The following is an 18,274-nucleotide window of genomic DNA, read 5'->3' on the forward strand; positions in this document are numbered from 1 at the left end:
AGCTAAAGAACACAAGACACTAAAAAACGTTATCCTTGAACACCGAATCTAGGCATAGCCGTCCCCTCGGCATTGGGCAAGAACCCTAAGGAGGGTGCCGTCCCGAACCCAGGTGGTAGCGCTACCTGATGTGTCAGGGTGCCATGCAACTGGGCCCTTGTTTTGGTACTGCCCACTGATGAGTACTAAATCAGTTTTGGTCTCCACAGCGAACTGCGCTAGCAACTTGTGGGTAGCTGCCCTCCGGTGCATATTGATTTGTTGGATGCGAATCATGTTGTCTACTTTGGATATATACTGTAATAGTAGGGCCAATGTTTACCTATGGAGTGGTAATCTGGGCAGAAAGAACCGAACTCAGCACACAAGCCAGGGAATTACACAAGCTCCTAAGAGTCGCTTGCGTGCTCCTTGTATCAGTGGGAAGGCATCCCCGACGGCATCCCTGGAGGTCCTTCTGGGTTTAGCTCCTCTCCATTTGCACATAGAGATGCAGACAAGGAGGGCAATATTCAGGATAGCCGGGAGTATCAGTTAAGCGTTGAGCTTCCTAAACCGAACCAAGGGATAACATAACAACGAGGTTTCACTTTGATAAGAAGTTTGAAACACGTTGGAATAACAAGGGAAACTGGGAGAGCCTGGCTATGACATATGGCTTAAAGCAGCAACTGATTACTTGGTACGCTGACGGATCCGTCAAAACAGAGCTTGTGGGGTCATTGGTTCAAGGAAAATGTACTTGGCGCTAATGGGTAGGATACTGGATACTCTGGGTTCCAAGTCATGCTGGGTTGGAAGGCAACGAGGCAGCGGACGAACTACCCAAGAACGGAGCAGGGACGCCATTATACGGGCCAGAATCCTGTGGAATCGAAAACAATTTCATGGCTATGACATTAAGAAATGAAGAGGAACAGTTGAGGGAACTATACTGGCGTACCAGAAATGGAGCAGTCCAGGGAACCTCCGAATCATAGTGGGAATTCTCACTGATCACTGTCGGCTAGACTATCACCCAGGGAAGCTAGGGATATATACGGACACTGCCTGCAGGTTTTGTGCAGAGTGTGATGAAACCTCTATACACGTCCTGGGACAGTGTCCGACACTTGCGCAAAGTAGGTCGAGTTATCTAGGAGGACATTTAATACCAGATGCAAAGTTGAAAGTTCTGGAGTAGGGAATATACTAAAGTTCCTGACGGTTATAGGCTTGCTTGAGATGTGATGATCAATAGGTACACTATAACCAGCAAAAGGAACACAATAGTTCTTTAAGGACGCGGTGCGACTTTTCCTTAACAGAATAATAATAAATTATATGTTTTATTAAAATGAAAGTAAAGCTTAAATTATGGCCATTCTCTGGCCAGCGGACGAAACTAGGGTATGATGACTAAATGTCATTCTTGACATTTGGCACCTCAGTCCCATGTAAGTCAGTCAGCCATTGAATGCAGCGGAAGAGGCGAATTCACAATGGCGCTCAGGTTCGCGCTTGCGATGTGCGTCACAATGGCCTCCTCAGTCTTTCATGAGGATCATGGGGTTTTGAAGGTGCAAGCGCTGGACGAGCTTGTCCTTATCCATATGGCACTTCAGTAACCAAATTCAAATTGCCAGTCTTCTGGGAATCTCCTGGTATGGGACCGCTTTGAGGTTTACGCCTTCCCAAGGGTCGCTGATTTTAGCGACCCATGGCCACTTGGAAGGAATCAAGGCGGCTGATGAATCTCCCTTTTCCGCTTTGCCGTCCAGGAGATGCTCGATGACCACCTCCCACAGCTTGGCCTCAGCCCTGGACCATTTCTCCGGCTCCAGTTTGCCGCTAGCGGGATTACTCTCTTACGTATCGCTGAAGGGTTTGCAAGTTGTTGATAAGTAATGAATAAGGGAGTCTCTCCAATAGACTGTATCACCGCTTTTCAAATGTCTCGCTAAGTCCTTTAGAGTTTCAGTAAACTACCCTCAATTAAAATCCTGCGATTGCTCTTAATAATTGCAACATTCAACCTCAGACAATTATTCATCCCCCAGTAATTTATGTAAATATTTAATATAAAATAATACTCACTGTTTTCGGCACTTTGTCCCAAGTCTTTTTCAGTCGATAAACGGCGGCGTTGGTGAAAGCCGCACATATTTGTAAAACTCCATTAAAATTATGTAAACATCTACAAATATCGGCAACCGCTGTCCATTTTTCAATAGCCGCAACGCGTGCTGCCATGTTTTGCCTGCATGAAACGAAAAAGGATAAGAGAGAAACCTGAATGGGTGAATTTAAATGAAAAGGAGCTGGAATAATTTTCCCGATCATTTCAATACGACCAGCGTATAATCAGCGAGTTTCGGTGAAAATGATTCGTTATCGATTTTAGGTATCTGCAGGCATGATGGGTTTTAATTTTCACATGCTTTCACCAATTTGACGGGGGCTTCCTTCAGTGGAAGTGCATAAATGTGGGATACTATTCGCGTATAATTCAATATCGCAAATGGTTTTTTCATGATTATCGGGGGATGGTTTGATGATGTTAATTAGGAAATGTTCTCCTACCTTGATATGATTTCTGATGAAACCAAACGTGATCCGTCATTGAATCGTTTCGTCATCAGAATGATATGTTCTGCCTTTTCCTTTTTGTCAGCCTTCATCCAAGCTTGACCCAAAAATTCGCTGAAGAGAAATTTATGGAATATGAAAAGGATTCATTAATGTGTTTTCACTTAGCAGGATTTGATGGAAGGCGTACAAATGAACAATCGCAATACCATTTGAAACAGCTTTAAAACGGAAGAGGAGGATGTTGAAATAGGGGTAGGATTGGGTCAGGGTTGAAATAAATACTGGAAAAATGGTACTTACTCGCTTCTAATTGCGAGAAAAATTTGGTGGTCTAAATACGTCATTTGTTCAGCTATTTCCAATGCAGAAAGAGTCTCGATACTTTCCTTGCTCGGTACCTACAGGGAACATATTTAAACATTAAAAAACGGACAGGTCCACCAACCAAAACTTGATACCGTAAATAGTCAGCGAATTATCAGAAAATTACCAAAAAGAAGGAAACGGAAGACTTTCACATAACAACAACTTTACTTGAAGTGAGTCCTGAATGATGTACCCTACTTACTAGAGGTGGTGTCAACAGCACGTCTAGTTTCAATATGCTCGTGTTCAGATCGTCTCGACAAAGCAAACGCAGGAGCTGAGATGCAGATCTATGTTCGGATGGCAATAGGTTCGGACTGCAAGTGATATCGTCGAGAAATGCAATTGCCTGTGAACGCAGAACTGCATCCTGTTCAAAGTCTTGAAAATGTTTTGAAATCCAATGTCTGCAAAAAAAGAAATTAAACCGTTAATTGAGTAGGGCATTATGAGACTCGGATGCCCTATAGTGTCCTGGAAAACAGGCTTTCAACCCTCCGCATTTCAAAACTCCCAGGTCATCAACATAATTTCTGCTCGACCCAAAATCATCATAATGGACACAAGACTCCCAGACAATGCACCATGGTCAAGCAACAAGTCAGCGACCTTCACCCTATTCCACAAAGCGAGCTAACCAGGTGCTAACCGGTAATTGACACAGTCGGATCATCGGGACTTCGGAGCAAAATTCTAACAACGCATAAGAATATGCAACAAACCATCTCGAAGGTGACAGCGGCGTTTCGTCAAGCAGGACTCGATCCCAATGCAAGACATTGTAAGCGAAAATCTAACAACCCGCTTAGAGTTCCTAGCATAACACGTCATTCTGTAACCATTTTGCAATGATTTGGCTATCACCACCCTCCAGAAGCACAGAATTGTCTCTGATGTAGTCCTGATGGCATATTTTATTCAAGGCCGTTCTTTATGGAGTTGTATTGTGGAAGGTAACAGAAAAGTATACCAGGGAAACGCTGAGAGATGTCTATCAAAGGAACATGCAGAAGAACTAAAATAAAGCGCGTCCTATATTTCCCCACAGAAAAGCACCCCGTCCCAACTTTTTCGCGCCACATTGTTCAAGGGCAACCCATTCGTAGGCCACCCTTGAATAGTGGGTTCCATTGTATGGTAATAGAGTGGTAGCCCTTCCTCAAGGCGTGACTATATCAAGCAACATCAAGTTCGGCGTACAAAGGATAGTGTTTAGACGAATTTCCGAATATTTCATTGGTGCAATGGCTTCAATATTATTCAGAACCTTGAGAGGGATATTGTTGAGCAGTCGGCAGAATTAGACCGAAATGAGGTTCAAAATCATTTGGATACAAACTTTACAAACAGAATCCAAGCCGATGCCGATTGGGGGGGGGGGCGCGCAGTACAAAGGACTACAACCCTCCAGTAGGGATCGGTGGACCGAGGCCACTGATTGCTGAGGATATAAACGGGAACGGGAATGAGGGTTATCCGCCAAGACCTAGTCCTCCAATGCGAAAAATCCTTGTGTTTCAGGAAGACGTTAACCACCATGAGTCGTTCAGAAGTCTATTCCACTCAGTTTATAGCGGCTCCGATATTGGTAGTGCGGGGCTTCTGATGATGTTCCAAAGGCAGTTGAGGGGCGACTCAAAACGGGTTATAGATCACTTGGTAGTCTATGGGGAAAATAATGCTCGCACATGGGACCTGTTGGATCGACGATGCAGAAATCGACGAGCCCTGATAGAGAAGGAAATCCAGGCACTTGTTCATATCCCTCAAATCTCAGAAAGTTAGGAACGCTCTGGACACAATGCGATCCGTGGTCCAGAACTTCCTCAAGGCAGGATATAATGCTGCTGATGGGGTGTCATTCATCCCTTTTATCTTGCCGGTAGACCCATATGGAGCTTGACATGGCGTTGCGAAATTCCAAAATTCCCATCACAATTGATGAGGTGGATCAGTTTCTCTAGACCAGATATGTGGTAATGTCTCCCGGTTGGGAAAAGATGAGTGGATTGCTGCAATATGATGACCCCAGAAATAAGAAAAAGATGCAAAAAGGAGTCACATTTTTCGGTAGCTCAAGTGGGGAGAAATCGTCAAATTTAAAGTGCTTTATCTGTATGGGAAGTCATATTGCCTCCGCATGTCCATGTCTTGAAAAGGAAAATTTACTTCGGCACCATTTTTTGTGTATTTACTATGCCTTCCATAAGTTCAAGAAGGGAGGACTTTGCAGAAGGCGTAAGAATCTCAAGTGCGATATTTGTAAGAGGCAGCATCTTACTGTTTTGCATCTGTAAAACCTCGTATGGAGAGTCATTCATCCACAGGCAGCGTCAGTCATCATGCAAAGAATTCGTCAGAGTTGTTGAGCTCCAGTACAATTCTTCCAACAGCCATTGTCAAGCTTGCGGTAAAAGACGGCCAGGGAGTTCCGGTGCCATGTCTTATCGATCAAGGAAGCCAGAGATATTATATAGTATAACCGAGGATTTAGTCCAAAAGCTTCGATTAAAAAAGAAAAGGACAAGCATCGAGGTCTCTCGCGTGGGGGGAGTATCAACCGGAAAAGTTTCGGCGGTAGTTGGGGGTATTTGGAGGAGTTTCACAAGGTCATACCGAACTTTAAAAGGGATTCGAAGACTCGATATAGCGAACTTTACGTTGGAGCGAAATGGGAGGTATTACTGGAAAAATGGAAGACTTACGAAAACAACCACGTTTTCAGCTAAGCAGAATTTGGCTCAAAACAAAGAGTTTTTGCATAGGTATCTGATTGAATACAAATAAACCGAGGCCGAATACGACATGTATAGCATTGAATTTGCAGAAAAACTGTCGCAGTTCAGGAGGAAAGCGGGACATGCCAATGGTTCAGCGGATGGAACCTTATAATAATCAGAACCAGATATGGTCCGACTGGAACGGATTAAGGCTCATACGTTCGATGGAACTTGTTCAGCTTGGACGTCGTTCAAAGACCTCCTCAAGTCTCTTGTCCACGTCAACGGGAAACTGTCTGGAATACAGAAGCCACCGTATCTTCGGGCATCAGTACAGAGAGACACATCTCAACAAATTAGGCATCTAGATATGTCGGAATTCCAACTACTACGCGTGATTGGGATCTCTTGATGAATAGAGACGACAACAAGCGCATCATTGTCCGGTCACTTTTGAACCAGTTTTGGAATATGAAAACTGTGGTAAACGCAGAAGGCATCGAAGGGATAATTGAGACGACCAACGAGCTAATTACGAAAGTCGACCCATTCAACACAGTCATGATGTCGGCGACAGGAGGATCATCATCATCATCAACGGCGCAACAACCGGTATCTGGTCTAGGCCTGTCTTAATAAGGAACGCCAGACGTCATGGTTTTGCGCCGAGGTCAACCAATTCGATATCGTCAAAAATTGCCTGGCGTCCTGGCCTACGTCATCACTCCATCTCAGGCTGGGTCTGCCTCGTCTTTTTTTCTACCATACATACTGCCCTTATAGACTTTCCGGGCTGGACCATCCTCATCCATACAGCCGGATTTTATCCACAACCAGACGGTCATAGTATCGCTCATAGACTCTGTCGTTATGTAGGCTACCGAATCGTCCATCCTCATATAGGGGACCAAAAATTCTTGGCAGTATTCTTCTCTCGAACGCGGCAGTACGCAGTCAAGTCTTCAAGGAATACATAGGACTGGCAAGATCATAATCCTGTACAGAACGAGCTTTGACCCTATGGTGAGACGTTTCTAGCAGCCAGTGTAGGCCAGTAGTTGGATGGACTTGAAGAAGATGATGCCTCTCCCTTTTGCATCAGCATCACAAATCATTTTCTCAAGGGCCAGGTTAAAGAGGACGCATGATAGGCCATCCCCTTGTCGTAGACCGTTGTTGATGTTGAATGGTCTTGAGAGGGATCCTGCTGCTTTTATCTGGTCTCGCCTCGCCTCGTCTTGCTTGGCGCAGAAAGAAAATCTGATCTCTTACTGATTTGCGTCAAGTGCAGCCTCTTTGGTATGGGCCAATGATATTCGGAGCGTATGGGACTACTGGCCTAGCAAGATAGAAGAGAATATTTTATAGATGGTACTCAGCAACGTGATACATCTATAATTCCTGCACTGTGTGATATCTCCCTTTTTATGTATGAGACAGATAATGCTTCGTTGCCAGTTGTCAGGCATTGATTCGCTGTTCCACACCTTGAGCACAAGTCGATGAAACACTTGGTGTAATTGGTCGCCTCCATATTTAACCAATTCGGCTGTAATTCCATCGACTCCTGGCGACTTATGACTTTACACGGTCTGTTTCTCTGTGGTGGCAGTAGTTGTCCGTCATCTTCAGTTGTCAGTTGGCGGGACCTCCAACTCGCCAATGTTCTGGTTTTTCAGTAGTTCATCAAAGTACTCAACCCATCGCCCCAATATGCCCATTCTGTCGGCAATCAGATTTCCCTCTTTGTCTCGGCAGGATGAACATCGAGGTGTGGAAGGCTTCATCCTGCTAACTTGTTGGTAAAACTTCCACGCCTGGTGTGGTTGCTCCTTGTACTTTTCGAGTCCACAGACCTATTGGTTCTCCCAGGCTTCCTTTTTCCGTCTGTGAAGTCGCTTCCCGGTTCGCCGGAGTTCGTGATAGTCTCCGCATGTGCCCGCGTTCTTTGAAAATGCAACATTACTCGGTATGCAGCATTTTTCCGTTACGTTGCTAGTTTACATTCATCGTCAAACCAGCAGTTCCGACTCTCTTTGTGGCTGGGGCCAAGTGTGTTCCCCGCTCAAAGGATTGAAAGGTCGATCCATCAAGTTAAATAGAGTCAGTCTAAAAACTACCTTACAGACAACTTCATTGCAAGGGACTCGTCTGCTCTACGCTATAAAGATAAGGGCGCAGCGACTTGGTGATGATGTTGTGCCGCCACGACAACCACGCCCCTCGTTCCGATGTCACGTGGTGGGTTTATTCGCTCGACGGCAGAGCTTGGATGATGCATCCGGAATTTGGACATAGTTGCCCGTATCCGCCGCTGCTCGTTCTCCAGATCGGTTTTTGTCCACGGCAATATGCCGAACGGATAGCAAATACAATCAATGCGTTTAATTTATTCTTCCCTAAGAGATCCAATTTCAACATAAGCTTTACACGTCGCACGAATTCGGACAGTAGAGCATCCCTCAGATTACCAACTTGAGCAGAATTCCTAGGAATTTGCAGAAGTTTGTTTCGGTCATAGTTTGGATGTGGAGATCAGCAATGGTATGTCCGGCATGCGGCTCGTGATGGACACTTGTCTAATCCAAACTCCATCCGAATATCACGGCTGAAAATGTCTACTATTCACAACAGGCTTCGGCAGTACCAGCATACAGCTTGATGTCATCTAAGTATATCAAGTGTGTCAGTTCGCACTTGGCACGTGAGCCATATTTTATTGCAAAACCATGCCCTTTAGCATCATTCAGTAGCCATGAGCCATGAGGTTCAACGCCATTCAAAACTAGAGGAGACTCAACGAATCCCCCTCGAAGATACCTCCCCGTATGTGGAATTAGCACCCTCAGATGAACGCACTAATAAGGAGGTGATATGTCCACCTCCATGACTGTCGCCAAAAACCGAAAACGCGATATGTCGCCGAACCGCACATTCTGCACCGGTCGTTCTCCACCCGTTCTTTCATGATAAGCTTTCTATAAGCTCGGGTGGCGACCACGCCATCCTGAATGGCACACATGAACCCCTCCGTCTCAGCAAAGAGCTCCCCAGCACACAGCCATCTGTTCGGCAGATGCAAATCGACAAATGGCTGCCAAAGACAATTCACGTGTTTACCGTGCATTGCCTTCGACTTCCATTCATCGATCCGCTCTTGGTCCGACTTCACCCCACTCAGAGGATTGAAACATCGATCTTTCAAGTTAAGTGAAGTCAGTCCACAGTCCGCCTTACAGACAGCCGCATGCAAGGGATTCGCCTGCTTTTTGATGCTTTGCTCGCGCAGCGAGTCGACTTGGCGATGATGTTATGCCGCCACGTCAACCACCCCCCTACCTCCGATGTCACGAGGCAGGTTCATCCGCTCCACGGCAGACTTTGGGTGATGCATTCGGAATTTGGACATAGTTGTCCGTATCCGCCGCTGAACGTTTTCCAGGTCGGTCTTCGTCCACGGCAATATTCCGAATGCATAAGCCAGTGAAGGGATAGCGAATACATTCAACGCGCTCATTTTATTCTTCCCCGAGAGATGCGATTTCAGCACCAGCTTTACACGTCGCAGGAATTCGGACAGCAGAGCTTCCTTCAGATCACCAACTCGAGCATGGGTTCCTTGCAGAATTCCTAGGTACTTGTAGAAGTCTGTCTCGGTCACAGCTTCGATGTGGAAGTCACCAATGCTATGTCCGGCATGCGGCTCGTGATGACCTTTGCGGATGGCTTGGATTCGACACTTGTCTAATCCAAACTCCATCCGAATATCACGGCTGAACATGTCTATTATTCGCAACAGACTTCTAAGATGGTTGTCAGTACCAGCATACAGCTTGATGTCATCTAGGTACATCAAGTGTGTCAGTTCGCACTTAGCACGTAGGCCATACTTTATTGCAAAACCATGCCCTCTAGCATCATTCAGTAGCCATGAAAGGGGGTTCAGTGCCATACAAAACCAAAGGAGACTCAATGAATCCCCCTGGAAGATGCCCCTCCGTATACGGATGGGCTCTGAGGTATTAGCACCCTCAGATGTACGGACTGATAAGGTGGTATGCCACCCTTCCATGACTGTCGCCAAAAACTTTATTAATTTCGGATCAATGCGATATAGATGTAGGACATGGAGTTGTTAAGTATGCGGGACGCTGTCGAAAGCCTTGGCATAATCGATATAGCAACCAAAGACGTTTCTTTCGCCTCTAATTGCTTGTCCTATAACTACCGAGTCGATAATGAGTTGTTCTTTGCAACCTCTTGAGCCAACTCGGAAGCCCTTCTGCTCCTCAGACAAAATATTGTTGGTCTCGAGGTGCGCATTGACCCTCCACTAATAATGGACGTTATGAATTTGTAAAGGGTTGGTAAGCAAGTAATCGGTCTTGTGCCTGCCGGGTCCTGCACCGCAATGAGGAAGGGTGGAAATTCCTCCGGCCGACTAATGATCTGATTTATGCTAATGCGCCAAGCGACTGTGTATACTGGTAAATTTCTTATATCAGAAATCCTGCACCCGATCCAGACCCGGGCCCCTCCAGTTCTTCGAGTTGTTTATAGCTCGTCGGACTTCCTCTTCGGTAACATCCGCAAAATTCATGCCAGACAAAATAACTCCGCTGCTCTCTGGCGTACGTTGCATTCTGAGCACGTCGGGACTGACTATCGCCATAGAGTCGTGACAGAAAGTTTCTGCTTTAGTGTGTCCAGAATGTAGACTACGGATGTTTCACTACGGATGGCACTGCACTTTATTCTTCACCCGTCTGATGGCATTGCCAGAACTGAGTTGAGTCAGCCTAGCAATGTCCTGCCTTAGTGACTTCCGCCGACGTTCCAGACGAATTTTCCATGGTGGATCTTTTCGGTCACTCAAATCAATAGAGCGAAAGCGATTCTTCTAACCGTGCAATCTGACAGCCGCAATTGGACTACGATACACAAGTGATTGTATTATAGTTACAGCAGCGACATATCAGCACACAGTCAATCATCATTGATTCCAGATAGAATTCTCGAAGTTGCTAGAGATGCATAGAGCCTGGAAATATCTGGTCAATGCAAAGGATCCATATCCGAGGATTCCATACATGCGCTTTGGAATTCCTCCCGAACCTCAACGGAAACCTCAACTGGGCGGTGGAGAAGAGTGCTTCGGCGAGTACTGAAACTATTGCTTGCAGTGTGTCGTGGTGTTGTTTGTTCCTCAGTTTCCACGATGATCGCAAGTCGAACACGTTCCCTGATGATAGCCGGGATTACGTTGCTGCGAGTAATAAACCGACAATGGTTTGCCACCCGCTGCACAGTCACATGATCGAATTGCGGCAAACGCTCGACGAATCTCTGGTGCAATAAGGATTGGTAAAGTGTTGTACTTCCCCCCGCGCTTATTTCGTAGTAGGAGCGGATGATGAAGAGGTTCATTTCTTCAGTCCACTTCATCCTCTGCCTACGGGAACCTGCTGAAGTGGTCGCCACAGATTGTGGCGAAATAGCTGCAGTAGGCGGAGCAATGCTCTTAGTCGTCGTGGCGCCTAGATATCGAACCGCCCCTAGATTAGTGGTGTCGACGCCGTACTGTCCATTACGGGAGCTCGACCCAGTTACCAAATCAAACAAATCCCGCCGGTTATCCGTACTGGACCTCAAGTTTCTCCTTCTTTTCATTAGATGGATTTTCATTTTATACCAGGTGTAGGGATAGCTTCTTCAGTGAGTAATGTACAAGACTACAAAGTTCCTGCACTTTCTTCACCTACACCCTGAGACGCTGCCGTGGCATATAGCCAATCAAAAAGAAGCTATTCATCCCTCCTACTTTCACAACCGGGGATGGGACCTGCTACAGCGGTCACTTTTTTTTATTATCACTACTTCTTTTCTTTCTCTTTTCGGAGCAAGTCCTTCCATTTTTTTTTTTTTAATTTTTCTATTATTTTAATTTTTATTTATTTATTTATTATTTATTTTATTTACGCCTATTTCCTTCTGTTTCATTACTAGTTTGGTCATTTTAATATTTTTCCATTCTGAATGAGGACTTCTTTCTTTTCTCCTCTTGCTTAACCACGCGGAACTCTAACAAATTAGGGACATCCTCCAGAATAATGACCGAAGGGTGTCAAGGAAGGAATTGAACTTCAGAGGCCGCGCCTAAATAACCATCTGAGGCAGAAGAACAGTGATCCGTCGTGGAGCTCCGCACGCGCTACTCGCGGGTAACTCCGGACCGAGCAGTAAGATTCCTAAGATATTGAATGAGAATAAAGTCGCTTAAGGGGGTCATCCCGTGTGTCGGGTTGGAGAAATGGTTTTTTTTTTGTTTTGCATGAATTGTATCTATATCTAGTGGAGAATATGTAGGCAAAGAGATTTTCCGATATTCCGAGTCCTTCAGAAATTACAGGGTTAAACAGGTAAGGAGTTTGCAGCCGCGACTAGAGTACTCGATGAGAAAGAGCATCGAATCTTTTTTAAGGTTTTGTGTAAAACAAAACTTTATTAAAATCGATTCAATGTCTGTCTGTCTGTCTGCCTGTCTGTCACACGCATTTTTCTCCAGAACGGCTAAACCGATCCGAACGAAATTTGGTGGACAGATGGGAGCTATGAAATCCCACGCATACAGTGAGTGGCATAAATTTAGGTGGAGTTTAAAGGAGGGGCTCCCTATACATGTAAAGGGGGGATTCAACATTTTTTTTCACCGAATATAGTTGTGTGAGGTGTCAAATGAAAGGTCTCGATTGGTACTTTCCGAAACTGATATTAGTTTTGGCATAGATTGCAAAGTGCGTGAGTAAGTAGTCAAAATGTACGCACTTGAAGTGAGACAGGACTCATTTTCGGAAACTACCCAACCTAAAAATCCGGAAAAAATCAGGCTGGTGCGCCTAGATGAAATCTAGGCCTCAAAATATGTACCATTCCGGTATCTGCTCAAATAAACTTACTAATAGTATATTACTACTTTGTAGAAATTTACTGAAAAACCCCCCTTAAATTCATCCTAGGACTTCTGAATTTTGTACCAGCATAGAGGATAATATTTCGTATATACGCGCTAAATTTCGTGGAAATCTGGCAATTAACGCCAAAATTATAGCAGTTCAAACTTAGCAATTTCGCGCGAATTTACCGCTTCCAAAGCCATGCAAATCAGATGCTGACGTCATAAATACCCGGAATAATTGACATTCGCGTGGAATATTAAAGTCGCATTTATGAAGAATCTATTTATCTCCAGCCCTTTTTAAGGTTTTGTGTAAAACACTTATGTGAAATCTAATCTTCGAGAGATGTCCCATTCCGGAATCTGCTCAAATAAATTTACAATAGTATATTATCAATTTTTAGAAATTGACTAAAAAGCTCCCCTTAAGTTCATCCTAGGTGTACCAAATTTTGCACCGACATAGAGGACAGTCTCGCGCATACACATGCCAAGTTCCATGAAAATCCAACTATTAGCGTCAAAGTTATAGATGTTCAAACTTATCAATTTCGTGCTAATTAACAGCATCCTAAGTCATACCAATAAGATGCTGACGTCATAATTAACGAGAATAATTGAAATTCCATTCAAGAAGAATCTAATTCTCCCCAGCCCTTTTTAAGGTTTTGTGTAAACACAAAAGCTTATTAAAATCGGTTTACTGTCTGTCTGTCTGGCTGTCTGTCTGTCTGTCCGTCTGTCTGTCTGTCTGTCTGTCCGTCACACGCATTTTTCTCGGAGACGGTTATAGCGATTGACACCAAATTTGGTAGAAAGGTGGGAACTGTAAACGCTCACGCATACAGTGAATTACAACCTTTTACGTCGAATTTAAGGGGGGGGGTCCCCATACATGCAAAAGGGGCGTGTAAAATTTTTTTTCATCGAATATAGTCATGTGGGGTATCAAATTAAAGGTCTCGATTAGTACTTTTCAAAACCGATCTTAGTTTTGACATTCGTTGGAAGGGTGGGGAGCGCGGGGGGTTGAAAGTGATCACTTCTTTAAGGGGGCCATTCTCAGAAACTACCAAACCGAAAAATCTGAAAAAAAATCAGGAGGCTGCCACTATATGGTGCCTGGGCTCCGAAATACCTTCCATGCCGATATCTGTTTAAATAAAGTTAATAATAGTATATTACTACATTTTTTTGTAATGTAAAGTGGATACTCTCACATAATATATGGATATATTACGTGCTACGTACTAAAAAATACAGAAAACCTTTCGTACCTGAAGCGTTTAGCTTCCGGTTTCCCGACTTGTTTATATTTGATGTTGGTTAAATTCTTGGCATTTGCTAATAATATTAAACTCAGAGTGTGGAGCGTATGAGGTTGACCATTATCAACACAGGGCTTTCCATCAAATGATTTATTTAAATCGCTTTCTAGAAAATAGAGGGCAATGGAATTTTTAGCTATATTACACGGAGCTGTCGTGCACTCGTCGCTCCTCACATCTTTTTCTTTTTCTTCAGCCAGGAGTTCACAAGCGGGGTCGGCTCGTGGTGATCGGTTTCATCATTTTATTTTATTAAATGCCTGATCAGGATGTAATCGTGAGACCTTTAAATCCCCATCCAGCGTATCAAGCCACGATTGTTTTGGCGGGTTTTTTGGTTACTTACCATAGCTTTCGATGTTCTGACCAATACTGGTTGTTGAATTCCCGTTAGCGTGAATTACGTGACCACACCATCGAAAAAGCCTCTCTTGCAGTTTTTCCACGATCGGTGCAAACCCATATCGATTGCCAATATTCTCATTTCAGACGTAATCAAAACGTGTCACGTCACCAGTGCAATGCAACATCTTCGTCTCCATTACCGCAAGACGCCGCTCATTGTCCTTTATAGTCGGCCAACACTCAGAACTATAGAGAGCGGCAGACGGACGCCATTGCAGTAAATTTTTGATTTGGAACGTGCGCTGATACGTCGATCACAAAGAACACCAGTTGGGGAATGCCACTTCATCCAGGTTGCATTAATGCGTGAAACAATTTCATAATGCAGTTCTCCATTGGCTGATAGCATTGACTCGAGATATTTAAATCGCTGAGTTCTGGCAATGGCAGTAACCTGCCCAGAACTGAGCGATTTCAATATCTTGGGTCAATGCTATAAGCCAATGGAGAACTACGTTATGCTCCTCACATAGGGAGACAAGTGTGTGGTCGTTAATGAAGACACTTTGACCTGCGCATTGTAAAATGCAATATGGACATGTGCGCGACACATGATAAAGATAAAGATAGGATAATGTTTACAAGATAGGTTACTTTGTAAGAAATATTGTAAGTAGTCTTCAGTCAAAATTTGGAATTAAAATAAAACGGTCGTACGATCCTTCCCAAACGGACTCAAATTGAATTTTATTTTAATTGACACAAAACCTTTTATACCTGAAGCGTCAAGCTTCCGGTTTCCCGACTTGTTTACCTGTTAGTTTTTTACCTGAGCCTTATAAATTCGAACACAGGTATAAATATAAAAAGATGGAAAACCAATCAATTGTCTAAACTTATTTGCTGTTTGGAATAAAAAGGATAATCCAGTCTAGAGTGAGCACTGAAAGGCGTTCAAGTTATACTCAGTTATATTTTGTTGTAAGTATTGTGCTGTTTGTGTGTTCAGTGATTTTTTTTAAATGGATCGTACGAAGGGAGATCGCTTTAACGTTCAACGTCATGCTCGCACTAAAAAACGAGTATTTCATGGGAATCGATAGTTATCAGAGAAGAAAGAGGACGTCGCAACAACATCAGCAAAGAAACTTTTAGCAAGCATGAACATGGATGTTCCAATTGCGACAAGTTTTGTATATCGTATATTGGATTTTGCTGGAGTTTCTGGAATTTCTGGAAATAATAAAATATACGTAGTAGTAAAAAAGGAATGCGTAGAACATGTTGAGAAAAGAATGGGAACGAGGCTTAGAAATGAAAAGAAGAATCACAAAGGCATTGGTGGAAAAGGGGCTGGAAAACTTACTGATAAGGTTATTAACTACCTCACTACATTTTCTGGGTTAGCTATTCGTCGACACGCAAATTCCATAGAAGGAATGAAGCAAGAAATTTGGGAAACTTTGTTCCATAAATGTTCTACAGACGAAAATCCTCAGCATCAAAACTGTCCAGCAGGCGAGGACAGTTGGTGCAAATGGGACAAAGCGGAAGCTAAAGGAGAACTGGATAGTTTTCACCACAAGAAGGCACCTTTGACTGAAGAAGTTCAAACAGTCATCAAACCAATCTATGAAGATTTGTCACGAGATGATCTCTTGAACAGATGTTTAGGAGCAGAGACCCAGAATAACAATGAGTCGTTAAATGCATTGATCGGAACTTTCGCTCCTAAACACCTTCACTCTGGGGCCAAGGTCGTAGAAATAGCCACTTTTCTGGCTGTAATTATTTTCAATTAAGGATTCAATGGCATTCTCAAAATCCTAGTGACAATGGGATGTCAAGTTGGTCACATATGTCAGGTTTATGCCGACCGCCGTAATGAATCGCGAATTTGGCGGTCCGAACGACGATCGACTGACCTCGCTAAAAGAGCCACAATTGACACCAGAGAGCAACCATCGGCCTTACAAGACTTTTTTGAAGAAACGGAGGGTGCTCTCTATGGACCAGGTAGATTAATGGTGGGCTAAAATTTTACTGTCGATAATCACATTTAAATTTTCAAGTGCGTTTTTCTCGAAACTGCATCTTGAAAATCGGTTGCCATCATAGCTCAAAATCTGTTCAACCAAATTCTTTGAAATTTTCACGACTTCTTTAGTACATATTTCTACGGTCCGCAAACTAGGGTAATTGCAATCGGACGAGTAGTTTTTTTTTTATTCATAAAAAAAAACCGTAAAAAAACACCAAAATCCAAAAAATTAAGTTTAAAGGCCCACCAAAAATTTACCTCTTAATATTTTCTAATTATCCTAGTTTGCGGACCGTGGAATATTGTCCACATTAAAATGCCGTTTAGTTTTTTTCCCTCAGATGAACACAGCGCCCTCCAGCGTGGCAGCAGAAAAACACCTTTTTTTTGGAGATGGGTGCATAAATTAACGCCTATTCCGAAAATTAGCTATGAAATCAAGCTGAAACGTATACGTATAAGTATACTAGATACATCAATAAATATATGATGAAAAAATCACGTTTCTATCTTTATCCAGTTCTTCAAAATAATTTTTCAAAAAAAGGCAAAAAAAAACGGCCTTCACACGGGATTACCCCCTTAAATATTAAATAGAATAACTATAACCAGCGAATGATACAGTCAACCCAATACTCCTTCGTGAACAGTATTTCTTCGAAATTGTACAACAATTCACAAAAATCACTTGGAGTCGAAAACTAGGATAGCGCCTCCTTTACGCCGAATGCAAAACTCTTCCCAAACTATGAGTAATTTCCCAAGTGCCTGCACCCGATGCCACACAATTTCAACCGAAATTAACGCAGGAAAGACTCTCAACACTGTAAGTGGTCTTTTTACGATACAGATTTTCCAGTCGACAAAGGAAAAATGTTGTATTTTCAGCAGGCTTGGTAGCTATCTTTGCAAGTTTTCAAGCTATCAAATCCACAAAATTCCGAGGGAACTGCACGAAACAATGAACTACGGAAAATCCTACGAGCTACAATGTTTTTAGATAAATTATCCTAGATCGAAAATGAAAATCGCGGAAAACAAAAGCACTCCTCCCGTTCGATGTGACTCCGTTGCCAAAAACTTACTTTCTCTTTTGTTTCTTTGTTCTCCCCTGCCCATCAGTCGTCTCTTGATCAGCCGGTCCCGCTAAAGTTGGCCTTGAACCCTAGTGGCCCTAGTGTTGACGGATGCGACAGATCATTCTCCTCTGTCACGATCGATTACTCCGAACGCATTGAGTAATGTGCTATATGCGGCGAAATTTAAGGTAATTGGACACTATGGAATGCATTATTTGATCAAATTAATCCCGCAAGAGGCGAATAAAATCGCGCTCCCGTCCCGAAGCCGCGGCCACTACTAAATTTAAGGAGATATCAGAGTTTTTTTCAAAGAATCCTAACACCATTCTTATCCAATGGTAAAAAGATGCTATAAAACCAGTAAAATATTGGAAAAATTCTGATTTTGAAATGGAAAAGTGTGAATTTGAAATGGAAACTTCTAAAATTGGCTTTGAAAAGTTTAAGGTTTATTCGGAAAGGTCTAAACATAGCTTGAAAAGTCTGAATTTGCTTTAGAAAATTCTGAATTAGACTTGCGAAATCAATATACTGAGTAGTGATTAATGGGTCCGTGAGCTGTAAGCGAATGTGGATTTAGATGATAACGAGCTTCTTGTAAAGTAACATGGCTCGGCTACACCTCAACTGCAAACGACCTCAATGACTTCCTAATCAACTTACCTTAAAACATTTAGCACTCGCATGGTTGCAGGTGAACTAACGACGGAGTCTTTTCGGTTCCTAGCTTCCACCTCGGGGGGCTCATCTCGAGGATTGCTGGAAGCTGAAGTAGCGATTGCAAAGGCTGCCGCCGCAGTTGTTGTACTGCTCCTATTAAAAGTTAGAAAAAAATGTTAATTTCACTGAAAATTCAATGCAAATAA

General features: G+C 43.4%; 1 protein-coding gene across 1 annotated transcript in view; it reads right to left on the reverse strand.

Moving 5' to 3' along the window:
* LOC119660384 (ras-specific guanine nucleotide-releasing factor 2-like) overlaps window positions 1-18,274 on the reverse strand; it is a 323,473-nt gene that overhangs the window by 60,635 nt on the left and 244,564 nt on the right. Inside the window, exons 23-27 of the mRNA XM_038068909.1 lie at window positions 18,072-18,221; window positions 3,140-3,344; window positions 2,872-2,969; window positions 2,563-2,682; window positions 2,077-2,239 (exon numbers count right to left, since the gene is read on the reverse strand). Coding sequence (XP_037924837.1) covers window positions 2,077-2,239; window positions 2,563-2,682; window positions 2,872-2,969; window positions 3,140-3,344; window positions 18,072-18,221 — 736 coding nt within the window. The remainder of the gene's footprint in view (window positions 1-2,076; window positions 2,240-2,562; window positions 2,683-2,871; window positions 2,970-3,139; window positions 3,345-18,071; window positions 18,222-18,274) is intronic.

The sequence above is a fragment of the Hermetia illucens genome, chromosome 6, assembly GCF_905115235.1.
Source record: "Hermetia illucens chromosome 6, iHerIll2.2.curated.20191125, whole genome shotgun sequence".
Lineage (NCBI taxonomy): Eukaryota > Metazoa > Arthropoda > Insecta > Diptera > Stratiomyidae > Hermetia > Hermetia illucens.